At 34.3% G+C, this 13,728-nt stretch overlaps 1 protein-coding gene across 1 annotated transcript; it reads right to left on the reverse strand.

The window, feature by feature from the left end:
- Nucleotides 1-11,201, reverse strand: LOC132546905 (annexin A7-like). The gene is made up of 14 exons (XM_060210632.1): nt 11,193-11,201; nt 10,961-11,036; nt 10,056-10,108; nt 9,552-9,653; nt 9,305-9,424; nt 8,024-8,285; nt 7,725-7,819; nt 6,658-6,771; nt 5,614-5,704; nt 4,279-4,379; nt 3,582-3,836; nt 2,994-3,069; nt 852-964; nt 1-126 (listed from the first exon to the last, which is right to left on the reverse strand). Exons 1-14 carry the CDS (start codon nt 11,199-11,201, stop codon nt 1-3), a joined length of 1,593 nt encoding a protein of 530 aa, XP_060066615.1.
- Between the last annotated feature and the right edge of the window lie 2,527 nt (nt 11,202-13,728).

Below are 13,728 nucleotides of genomic sequence, written 5' to 3' on the forward strand. Positions count from 1 at the left end.
CTAGTCTTTTCCTACAATTCCTTGAAGAAGTTTCTTGTAGTCCCCACTACAGTCTCCCTCGATCCACTTCCAAAGGGTTTGTTTATTCTCTTCAAGGAATGAAGCCTTAATTTGTTCCATATCAATCTGTAAACAAAGAAATTCAAGGCCATCGTTACAGTCAATGACATTTAAACTTTAAAAGCTTGTGTAAATATCTCATAACTCCCTGAAATATTTGGAGTATAACAGGCAAGTTGAAACAGTCATCACCTCTAATGGCACTAGTCAGTGGTAAGCAAAAAAATTGAAATTGTTGCAAGTGAAAATGGTAAAGAATGTTTCCAATTTTGTTAAATTCGTATTTTAACATTTTAACTTACCACTGGTGACATCTAAACAAGCTTTGAGCAACTGGGGCCTGATGTACTTTATGTAAAATCATATCACGGTATACACCATAATTAACATTCAAATCTTTTGTGTATTTTATAAGAATTAAGCTCATTAACAAGAAAGAAGAAAAGAAATTTCAGGAATCAATGATGATCCTTCAAATCAAAACAGAAAATGGATACTTTTCTAAGGGAAATAACTAGACTGTAATTAAAACAGTTTTCCACAGATATTGCAATGAAACCTGGCAACACATCAAGTAGATAGAATTTATATCAAAATTGTTTTGAAATAAATAATGCATATATTTTTGTTCATATTTCATACCACCAAAGACAATATTCTTGAAGATGTTCCAATTTGCTGAACTGAATTAAGATACCATTAGCAACTATGTCTGATATATAAAGACATTACAGACAGAAAAAGAGCATGATGTTGTCAATAATTTGATGATAATGATCAGACAAGCATACCTCCGAGCGGGAAACAATGATCCTGATGAGGTCTGAGTCAGCAGTACCCAATCCTTTCATCATCAAAGTCAACCTCTTGGCGAAGTATCGAGGGGGAAACTTGATACACATCACTGGAAAGATGAACGTAAGAATAGGTAGGAAAACAAGAATTATCAAAAAACAAAACAAGAGGTCCCTGGGTCTTAACAGTCACTTGAGTAAAAGTACTTCTTGTAACATGTCATAGAAATAATTTTGTTAAAAAAAGTAAGATAACTTTATCTACATTGTACACATAATGCAAATTTAAACTGTGCATAACATTATCTGCTGTCCCCTGTCAAACCTTCTAACCCAGTTTGAATTAAAAGAAACTAAACTCAGAAATATAATTTTTCAATATAAAATCTTCCATCCATGAAAAGAAGAACATCTTTGAAATATCAGTCAATTTGACCCATTTTTGGCCCCGTCCATCAGCCCCTGGGGGTCAGCTGAGGTCAATATGTACATGTCATCAAACTGTCAACTTATACTGATAATTCTAATCAAGTTTAATTATTTCTGAAAGAAAATAAACAAATTATCTACAACAAAGTAGCCCACAGGCCTTAACTGCCATCTGACTAAAAGACCTATATATGCAAGAGGCCAAATAGGCCTACACTACAGCTTACAAAGAAGACATTTTTGGTTCATAAAAACAGTCTTTGCAAACTCATATTCTTAATATACACAAATGTCATTACTTGGGACCTATTTTTCTTGAAAAGGAAATCAGACTGAAGAGATCTTGAATATAGGTCAAAGTCCTTCATCAACTTATGTTAAAGAACCAATTTCAACAGCTTTGACAATTTTTAATATTGCGAAGAAATCATTTGAAGATTTTAACACATCTGACCGCTGTAACCTTTAAAAATAGAAAAGGTCAATCACATGAACAAAATTGATAACCCTTCATCCCAGCATGTCACACACCCAACATAACCACCCTAACCCTTTTGGTTATTTAGAAGAAGCTGTTTAAAGATTTTGACATATTTGACACATGTGACCTTAAAAAATGGTCAAGGCCAATAATATAATCACACTTGGTAACACATCATTTCGGATGCTACTGACTCAATATCAGAATCCTGTGCCTTTTGTTTATTGAGAAGAAGTCACTTGAAAGTGAACTAATGTCTTTCATTTTAACAAACTTGGTACACCTTTATCCAAGCATGCTACAGACCAAATAACAGCACACTGGGTTACAGTCAATAATATAGACAAACTTGGTAGTACTTCATCCCAGGATACTACAGGCTCAATATCAGCATTCTGTGCTTTTTGTTTATTGAGAAGAAGGCATTTAAACATTGAAAAACTTTTTTACATCTGTGACTCTGATAGTGGCTCAATGTCATTCATTTTAACAAAGCTGGTAGCTCTTCATCTCATCATGCTAAATATCTAATATCAACATTTGACCCCTGTGACCTTGAAAATTTGTCAAAGTCATTTATTTTCACAAGTTTGTTGGCCTTTTATCCTAGCAAGCTACAGGCCCAATATCAGTACCCTGGGCATTATGGTTATTGAGAAGAAGCCGAAAATGTAAGTTGTTTATGACACTCGACACATGACAAAAGCGCTAAACAAAAAGTGATCGCAATATGTCACTTGACCTAAATTATAATTTTAAAATTTATGATGACATTAAACAGAGGTCAGCTTGATACAATCGATATACAATGATGTGTGACGGACAATGCCCTCAGTTAGGTAAGATGAATTAGCAGTCTATTTTTTTTATGAAAAAAAAAATTTCTTTTGTATTTTCTCCGTCCGGATTATTGACTCAAAAAAGACCATATTTCTGGGTTTGGTTCCTGGAAATCGTGCCCGGATTGCGAATCCGGATTTCCGAATTAGTATCTCAAAATAATGTTACGGAAATCAGTTCCCGTTGATTCTCGTCCGGACTGCGAGATTTCCGGACCAACGGAGCACGGATTATCGGGTCTCGACTGTATATAGATTTTAAATGCAATTTAGCACTGGAGATATGCTCCAGATAAAAGTTACTGGCACAGATAGACTAATGGACAGCTCACAAACCCATCTACATATAATACCCTCTAGTAGCACTAGCTGGGGTTTGTAAGTGCTTACCTAAGGTGTACAAAGCCATCTTAAAATCTCCAGAGGTTTCGTCATCCACCGCATTCTCAATATCACACTGGGATAACTGTAAAACATTTTGTAACATTGAGGATGACCCCACTGATTTCTGATTTACAGTCATCTTAAACATAGATACCAAAGCTTGGTTCCTTCTTATGGCATTCAATGTTGAGACATCATCTCTTCACATTCAAGGCTTATTTTCAGCTCAAATAAAACACATTCAGTTTCTCAAATATTGTAAGTGCAGGAGCTTTTATAGTGTGCTTACATAAGTTTAGGACATCTTAATTGGCAATTTGTTAACCTTCCTTCCTTAAACAATTAGCTATAAAGAAGCAAATCGAGTTTAGATTATATTGATACTTTTCTTTAATAAGTAAGAAAAAATTTATTGTAGATAATGAAAATAGTCTCTTAGATAAGAAAGTACAAACGCCATCAGAGAGTCAACGGGTTTTTCAATGTATATACATATATATACAAAACTGCAGTAAAAATAACTTCAGCGTTTGGTGCATGGAAGTTTTTACAATGACACCTTTTGTTGGGTGTAGTTTGTATATGTATGCTGACCTTTACATATTCAGCATATGTCCTCTTAAGCTGGTAGGGATCACGAGTGGAAAAGATCCGATTGAAAGTCTCTTCATCTGTGCCCCATCTATCCTGTCCTGCTTCAAACAATTTCTGTGCATCACGCTGTGCCTTGGCGACATCGACCAACTTGTCATGGTTAACAGCAAACATCCCCGTAGGCATGTCCATGTCATTCTTGACCTCTTCAACAGCCTCATTTAACCTCTCAAAGTCAATAGTGTCACGATTACCCTATAGGCAATCAAAAATTAAACAATCAGATTTACCAAAAAATATGTTTTAGGCCATTTTTATATTTTCCACCACAGCAAAAGCATGAATCGGCATACAGTATATATATGGTATGTTGTAAGTTTTACTGATTTACATAAAAACTTATCATTTGTAAGTGGTTAAAATGGGTAGTGAACTTATCAAAGCAAACTGCAAAATATATGTAAAGGAAAAGTTAATTACTCTACCATTCTGGAGCACTTGCTTTTCCCTTCAGTTTTAGTGTTCTTAAATTTCAATACATGTAGTTTAAACTCTGAGTTAGGATATCTTGTATGAACAAAGTATAATACACAGCTTTGTCTATCATATCACTCACTGGTACCAACTCACTGGCAAAGTTATTCATGTAATGTGTCAACGACAAAATTTTAAAATGATGTAGAAACAAGCGTTATACCTGGCATGCCGATATCAACAGTCGTTTGTAGTCTCCTGATGTGTCGTTTTCAATGTCTTCCTCCATGGCGCACTCTGGGGCTTTTAGTTCAGGAAAAGCAACTGTAGGAATAATCATACACATCTATTACTATCAATTGTTTTTCCAAATAACAAACTTGGAAAAAATTGAAATGTTACAGAAAGAGTCAATGCGTAGAATAACAATAACTTTCCTAAAATTTATTTCAGTGTTCAGTGATAGAGTTGCACTTTGTTAATTCAAACTCAAGACTTTGAATAACCTGGTTAATTTGAAGTATTTGAAAGTTCTGGCAAAATTCTATCTTTATCTTAATATGTGAAGTAAAGACTCAGAAACCTAAAAAAAAAAACTCAAAGTAATGTACATTTTTTTTTTTTTTTTGGCATATCGCTCACCACATTCTGTCAAAATCTTTAAGGGACTGAATGGTTAGATTTTCATTTCATGGCTGACAATAAGCATTACAACATTTAAACATCTGTTAACATTTGTGCACTTTCTGTTAAATATATTATTTAAAAGCTTGCATAACCATTTAATCAAAAACGTCAAAATATTTAAATGAAATAGGAGTGACCCAACACTAATTCGTATGATTGTCTTTGCTCATGCGAGATGCAGGAAAATTTAGAAATCAAGGTCACGTGATGAACTCGGCTATCTTAGATCAAAACAACGAATGGCAACCAGTGTTATTTTGAAACTGATGATCTTCATCAATTTTTTTTCAATAAATGATAAAATTTTGCGGATAGTCTGATTTTAAGTTTTACAATGCTTGTGGGAAATCAAACGCATGGAAAAAATTAACATAATCTTATCATTTAATCTTTGCCCTACTGAAAAGAAACTGCATCTGTAAATATCTAACTTATGGCCAAATAACTTTCTCCAGAAAAAAAACAGTGAGATTTGATACCAAACCAGTAAGATATCTTTCTAGCTTTCATTTTCTCCCATACTTAACTACATTGTATGCATGTCTTACTTTCTTATTCTCACAATCTAATGACTTTTGCATAATTAGTGGAAATTAAAAAAAAAAAATCAGTAAGTTGTTTTATCGTCCGATATATATGTGATTATTATTAATGAACACATTTGAATATTATCTATCACATAATAAGCCTGTTATCCAGTGAATTTGTTCAGGATAATGTGTTTAATTTTAGTGTAAATATGGTATACTGTAAATGTGGAAATTTATACGCAGGGAAAATTTTTGACATTCATGTAATTAGCATAAATTTTCCCCTCGCGCAATTTCCACCTTTACAGTATTTTACACATGAAATAGCCGAGCTAGCTTACCATCTTTGTATGCTTCCACCATGGCCTGAATCTGAGGATTGGTGCGGGAAAACATAATCTCACATAACACGGAGTCATCTGTTCCTAAGCCCTGTAACAAGACACTTACTGTGAACCAACATTTTTTTCAAACATTTTTACATTTTTGGGATACTACACTGGTACATTATGCTATACCTATAATCATGGTGATTAACTTTCAAAAAAATTGTGAAAGTTAATTACACACAAAATAAAGCAGGTAAAATACAATTTATACATTTGCATGAAAATGCCTCTATATTAACTAAACAGAAAGATATCTGATTTCTGATACAATAGATACCATCCAAGGTGTGAACATTATGACCTTAGTGTATTGTTGATAAAATGACTATTTCACTGTCAATAATGAATATTCCATTTCAGTTAAATCAATAATCAGTATTAGACAGTCAAAATTGATTGTGATAATATATATAGATGTTAAAATATTTTGTTAAGGCCTTTATAGTTCCCAATATGGTGTGATTACATTGAAAAGTGTCATTTATAATGATCAAAAATGCCACAAGACAGTTCAATGCTTAATCATCATAAGAGGTCCAATTTGCCCGCAGCGCTAACCTGGTATATATATACCAGCCAAATATCATGCATCTAGGACTTTTAGCTCATGAAAGAAGTCATTTAAAGGTTCAAGGTCATTTCATTTTGCTAACTTTGTCAGGATTCATCCTAGAAATAAAGCAACCAAATATCATGCATCAAGGCCATGAAGGTCACGAGAAGAAGACACTTAAATGTTTTAACAAATCAGATCCCTATGACCTTGAATATAAGTCAAGGTAATTTCTTTTCGCAAACTTTGTCAAGCTTCATCATAGGAACATACCAACCAGCCTTTTGGTTATCAAGAAGAAGTCATTTGAATGGAAAGTTTATGCACTGCTGACGATGACAGACAGAGCACTATTACTCTCAGTCATCCTGACCTTAAATAGTGATTATGGGACATCATATATTTCACATCTAGGATTGAATTTTATATATCCAGATACTTACATATATAGAATTCCTCACACACCAAGCATCATAGACATCAGGACTCACAAACAGAGCCATAATGCATTCCTTCAAGTCACCACTGAGTTCTGACTTCAGGCGTTCAATCAGGTCCTGTATGTATTATGAAAACAATGCAGTTTAGTGAAAAGCTGAATATAACTTATTTAAATTTACTATAACTCTCTACAGTATGATGGCTGCATCAGTCCAAATAATCATTTCATGGAGCTACAGCAATGTATTAAATGTTTAAACACAGAACATGAAGAAATTAATGATTTTTATGCCCCTGGATCAAAAGATCGTGGGCATGTTGTTTTTGTGCTGTTTGTTTGTTTGTCTGCTGTCAACTTTAACATTGCCCACAACTACTGAAAAAACCCATGTAATGTGCACAGGTTTTATTTTGAGAACATAAAATTCCAAAGTTGGGGTTATGATCTTTACATAGCTATAGGGTTTACAAGAGTTTATTTTCATGGAAAATTCTGTGGGGCTGACATCATTGCAGTGCACCGTAACAGTTAAGGCTTTCATATTTGGCATTGTGTTCTATGTGACAAGACATTTCCGATGATATCAAAATCTTTTGTCCTTGTGACCTTGACCGTGACCTTTGACCTGTATTTGAAAAAAATTTAAAATTTGGCCATAACAATTAAATTAAAACTGTTAAATAATTACCAGAATGAAGACAAAAATGTTTCATCAATTGTCACATGCCTTACACAGTACAGTACAGTATGTCCTACTTCAGAGTTTCATTGCAATGGGAGCATAGTGTTTCATAAACACTTCTTGTCCTTGACTACAATAACTTCCCCTGTTCTCTGTATTCAGATTTCATTGAATGGCAGTGATGATATATCTTTAATGCTTCCAGGTGCCAGTGATGTATTCTTCTGAAGTGAAGCACTATATAATAAAACAAAGGCAACAAAGTCATTAAAGCCAACGGATCAGGATCTGCACTTGTTTCTGAGACTGATCCAGGTCATCATCTTTTCATTGCTATGTACACAGTGGTACTTATATGTATACAAATGCAATTCAGTAATTCTCACCGAACCATAAGCAGTCTTGAACTTTTTCTTCAGTTCCTGTCTCTGTGAGTTACATCTGGTTGTGACAACATGGATGATTGCATCCTCATTTGTACCTGAGTAAGTAAAATAAATCCTACTTTAGATAACTGGCTGTTTTATATAATCAGAGTTAATTCCTTTATTCATGTATGACATATCATGTTATGCCATGTAATTATAAAGCAATGGCAAAAATAGGGCTAATTAACTATCGATTGAACAGTCAGGAACTTGGAGAAGTTTGGAAATCAATTAATGTTCTTGAAACTAGAGAGTACCTAAACCATCCATAGCTGCATCAAGGTATATACAGTCGTATTCCGAGTTCCATTTTTCTCCAGCAGCAGGTGTACCATCAAAGGTGTCCATGAATGGAACAACAGGATCATCATCTGTATACATGGTGTAAGGCTTGACAGTGCCAGAAGTGGGTTCCAAACTGTTGTATTTATCTAAGTGTTCCTTCAATCTGGCTACGTACCGAGACTTCAGGGCTGCTCGGTCCTCATCACTTAAACCAGCAATTTTCTCTGCTACTTTCTGTAACCAATTATAATCTAAATGAAACTGTATCTTCAGAATATATAATTTTGTTATTAACATCATTTCTGTGACCTAACTACTCAATATAAATGAACTTTCCAACACTATTTTGCTCTAACCTCTTAATCTTTGTTGATACCCAGACAAATAATTTATTTTTTTAGTATTTGTAGCTATCTTCTCTTGTTTCGATTGATGGATCAGACGTGTGCCATAATATTATGATTTCCAGTAACCTTCAACGGTAATGTTATGTATAAAATGAAATATGCATCCTTTTAAGACATTTTCACAAGGTAATTAACATTTTTTTTTTTTACAGCAGAAATAGCCCAAATAAGCACTGTTATGAATGATAGATTAAACAGGTGTTATGTAACCAGACCTGTACAGGTAGCCCAGGTATCAGTGACCAAGTTCCAGACACAGTTACCTATCATATCTTATTTTATTTATAAAGCTATAAAGTTTAAAATAAAATTCACAAGGGGGATCAAAATACTATAGGGGGGATCCTTTTCTTATTGAGGAAAAGCGATCCCCAGGTCCTTTTCTGATAAGTGAAAAGTGATCAGGATCCTTTTCTGATAGGGGATACAAATATGATATGACACCGGAGATACCAGGATTTCTATTTTAGTGTGGGATAAGACAGCTATACTGTAAAATCCTAAAGTCAGGGCATTACAAATCCCCTTGAAATTCAAAAATAAGTATGGTCAAAAGGGCAAGCATGTGAAGTTTGAATGAAATCCCTCAAACAATGAAGCTGTTAAAGTGCTAAAAAGAATTTCTAAAAATAAGTGACCTTAACCTTGATCCCATATCCCTAATATTGAGAATCCTTTGAGATATAATGATCTATTATAGGTGTGTGAAGTTTGATCAAATCCTTGAGAGAATGAGGCCACTGACAAGGATTCATGTTACATTATGTATAAGGAATTTCTCTATATCCCCATTCCCCTTTCTGACATTTGTTGGGAGGGGATAATGATTTCTTCTATTGGACTTACAGCCTTCTTTTTAGCCTTCCTGCGGATCTTCTTGCGTGATTTCTTGACTTCTTCCTCCTCTTCATCATCTTCCTCATATTCGTCCTCATCTTCTTCCTCCTCGTCATCAAGTAGTCCAGCCTATAGAAATAGCATTAACTGCCGTCAATTACTTGTTTAAACTTACTCGACTGAAATTTTGAATAAAAAGGAATTTTCAGGCAAATTGCTAATCAAGGTTTTATACTCTACAATAAACTCTACGTACCTCCTGTGCTAGGTCAAGAAAGCAGCTGTCTGTGCTCCAGGTTGTGTTAATGGTGATGCTTGTTTGCATGGTAGGAGGCATCTGCTGCATAGGGCACGGCATCTAGAAGGCATAAGATATCTAGCTAACAATAAAACCATGCCTGGTGATAAGCCCATGTATGGCTGTAAAGCTACAATATCATTGTCTTTGATATGTCCATGCCCTGTATGGAGTCTATATGTTTGCCACCTGGGCTTATAACAGAAAATATTTATAACAATTGCCACCTTTCTTATGGAATACAGCATCTGTGTGTAGTAGGTAAAAGAAATCTTACATAGATCAGAAATCATCAGGTGTGGTATTTACAGGTAAATATTGTATGTATAAAGGTCAAGGTCATCACCAGACATATAAAGAATGACAGTTTGGGGCAATATGCATACAGATGTCAAGGTCAGGATTAAAGAAATAGGTCATAACTAGGATGATTGTTTTTGATGTTAGCAATATAATACTTACACCAGCAAATGGGTTCATCATCATCTGTTGGGGTGGAGGATACCCTGGATGTCCTGTAATGTAAACATAATGATATTGTAATGATTTAAAATCCTACTGTATCTATAGCTCTGATCAAAACATAAGCTGAGTGAAGTGATATGAAATGAAATGGAAAGACACACATCTGTTTAATTAATGACACACATCTTTGTATATTGATGTGGGGAAGAAAACCAGTACAGACTTCAACTCTTTTAAAACGTCACAGAAAACTTAAGAAATTCTGTCATTTATGACGATCTGCACAAGCCATAAGTTTGTAAGTAAAGTATTTATTTCCATACCATAATGAATGTAAGTTCGTATCAACATGGCTTTAAATTCAAAGGGACATAACTCCACACTAAATACAGAGTTATCAATTATAATTGTCATTTTATTTACATTAAATAATCCACATATCAACTTCAAGTTGTATGATTCAAGGCAACTCAAAAATATCTAAAACAATGGCAAATGTTAAAATATCATTGTAGAACTTATTTTCAAGAATGATCATTGTGTTTAATTGAAAACATAACTTGTCGTGATTAATTCATCAAATGAACCCCTAATCAGTGGCTTTCATACTGGTATGAACAGCTAATCTTCTATTGCACATGAAAACATGTGTATCACCAATCCATGTAGACTTCAGGCATTTCAGACTAAGGCAAGCAAATAGGCAAACTGACATTTTTTGATTACTTCAGAACAGTCTTGTGAATTTTTTTAAATATGGATTATTCTGAATACTGAATATTTTGAGGGCTGTTTTAATAACTATAATAGTGTAGTCAAATATGGGCTATGGGTCAAGACAAGCTGATATTACTTGGATCAATATAACACAATTTACTTTGATATTTTGACTCCATATATACCTGGATTGACTTGGTAGGCCTGATTAGGATAGCTAAAGCCTCCGCCATAGTAATTGCTTTGGTACGGGTTGCCATACTGCAAATAAAGACACACAAAATGAAATCTTATTTCTGAAAAGATTTTAGCTGTTTATATGTCTGATTGTTCTATTTAATTATAAAACAAGAATCTTAATTTCATTTGCTTTGACATTTGATAAAGATTTTCATATTTATTTTTTTTTCTACTTACGTAAGCCATTTTGTACTTTCTGAAGTGTCACCTGTTAATCACAAATCATATGAATACATTAATATAAAACTTCATCTAATATTTATAACTCAAACTGTTACACAAACATTTAAAAATTATTGAAAAAATCGCCAGCTGTATCCAACTCCGGAGATCCAACCATTACGGATACTACTACTACCAATATTATCACCCGTATGTCGGACAATAATGTAGCTCTTTTTCAAGCATGACCTCATTGACCTTTAATATTATCGTATACTCATTTGAAGAATACCTTATTTGCAAATCCTTAACCCTAAATGACAAGAGATCCCAGAGGGATCTTGGTGCCCACTATTGTTTGAACTTTATTTGTTTTTTGTAATTTGTATCTTTTCCCTTCTTTCCTCTTCTCTTCTCTGTTTTTGCTGTTAATGATAAGAAATTTGAACACTACCAGTATTCTTTTGCAGAAATAGCAAAAATCATCTTTAACTGCCAAATCCAAGATGGTCACCTGGACACCATTTTATTTTTCTGATCAATCCAAAATTCAAACAGACAAAACAAAGGATCAAGGGGAACCTAAACATGAGGTGTGAGAAAGATCTATGCAGTTGTTAACAAGAAAGAGCAATTAATAACAAACTTTCAAAAATGCTGCCTGTCAGCCATTTTGTTTTTTTATCAGTCCAAAAATCAAATGGGTACTACTAGTAACCAAGGGGAGTCAACACATGAAATTTGAGAGAGATCCACTGAGTAATTCTCAAGAAATGGCAATAACAAACTTTACTTGGCGAAAGAAAAGATGAACACCTGTTGGCCATTTTGTTTTTCTTATCAGTCCCAAAATCAAATCGACACAACTAGGGTCCAAGATGAACCTGCACATGGAAGTTGAGTTCTAATGAAACAAAAATAACAAGTTTTCAAAGTCAAAATCAAAAACAGTCTCTTGTCGGCTATTTTATTTTTTCTGATCAGTCCGAAAATATAACGCACACAACTAGGGGCCAAGGGAAACTTACATATGGAATTTGAGAAAGATGCGCCCAGTACTTTTCAAGAAATAGCGACAACAAATATTGTTCACTGATGGACGGATGGCAGGACGGACCTAAGGAAATTTTAATAGCCTACCATCAGATGATGTTGGGCTAATAAAGCATTTTAATTTACACGTGATTCGTTTTATTATTCGAGTTTGAAACTCTCGGTTAAAAAATAAATATCTGCATGTACAGTATAAAAAGAGAAAAATCATTTTTGTGCGAGCCCAGGAAACTTTGCCGGTACATGTAACATTTTTTCCATCTAGATCTAATTTTCCGATTGTTATGGATCAAGCAAAAATTCCGTGAACTCCTGAAATGTTACATTCCGACTTACACTGAACCCATTCAAGAAAGGAAAAGATCTTTCAAATGAGCGTGTTATGTACATAGCAACAGTCGCAGCTGCTGATTACAATATCATAAGACCCCCAACACACTCGAAGTTGTTTCCATCAAGCACTCAAAGACCGTTATACAATTATCAATATCATATAGTAAACCATATCGTTAGACGGCTAAGAGGTGACATCAATTACTCTTGCCTCATTAACTTACCTAGAGACCCACCTGTTTGTCTCAATGAGAAGCTTTAAATAACGCCAAATCGTCTTTCGATACAAACATCCATGTGATCAGCATATGCTTGCTAGTTGTTTACATGTCTCCAAGACGTTGTTACCTGGAGGTTTGCACGAGATCGCAGGTTAAGCTGTTTTGGTCAAATATAGTACAGGTAAGTCACAATGGCCGTAATGTGGATTAGAAAACAAAGAAACGGGCGATGACTAGCATAAACAAGACGGGCCACGTATATTATACCATCAGAACCAATCACGATACATGGATTTTTCCCTATAGGTTGACAATAAATGTGTAAATTGACTCGGTACTTTCATAATAACATGGCTCGTAGGATTAAAAGAAAGAAATGTGACCGCCATTCGTGTCTGTGTTTCATATGCCAAGAAATGTCAGGCCTTATTGTGACCCAAAGTTCATTATTTAACTGAATTTGTGGAAGGGTACTAAACAAAAAGGGAAACAGTTGTACATGTCCCAAGTCAATGTATTTGTTGCTGCCAACAACCAAAACACGTTAGTTGCGTAATACATGCAAATGAATGCAGGTGAATTGCGAAATGATTTTCCCAGCTTCCGTGATTTTTTTCTCTGAATTGTGTTATAGTAGTCCGTTTGGTTAGCACTCCACAATCAATTGCAATGCAAAACTGGATACGATCATGATCCGTCAGCCGAGGGAAAGCGACACTAAATTGTGTAACCACTCAGTACCCAATCAAAATTAATTTTATTACAAGACCAAACGTTGTCTAAAGTCACGTACAATGCATTTTACTTAAACATTTACTTTACTTTAACATGACTATGGATATCAAGCAAGATACAAACTTCTTTCATTTTCTCGTACAGACATTGTTTTGAAACTATAAACTTGTGTTTTATTCAAGATTACCGATTTTATTTAAAAAAAAAAA

The sequence above is a fragment of the Ylistrum balloti genome, unplaced genomic scaffold (assembly GCF_031769215.1).
Source record: "Ylistrum balloti isolate Yb309-2 unplaced genomic scaffold, AGI_CSIRO_Ybal_v1 Utg369920, whole genome shotgun sequence".
NCBI classification, from domain to species: Eukaryota; Metazoa; Mollusca; class Bivalvia; order Pectinida; family Pectinidae; genus Ylistrum; species Ylistrum balloti.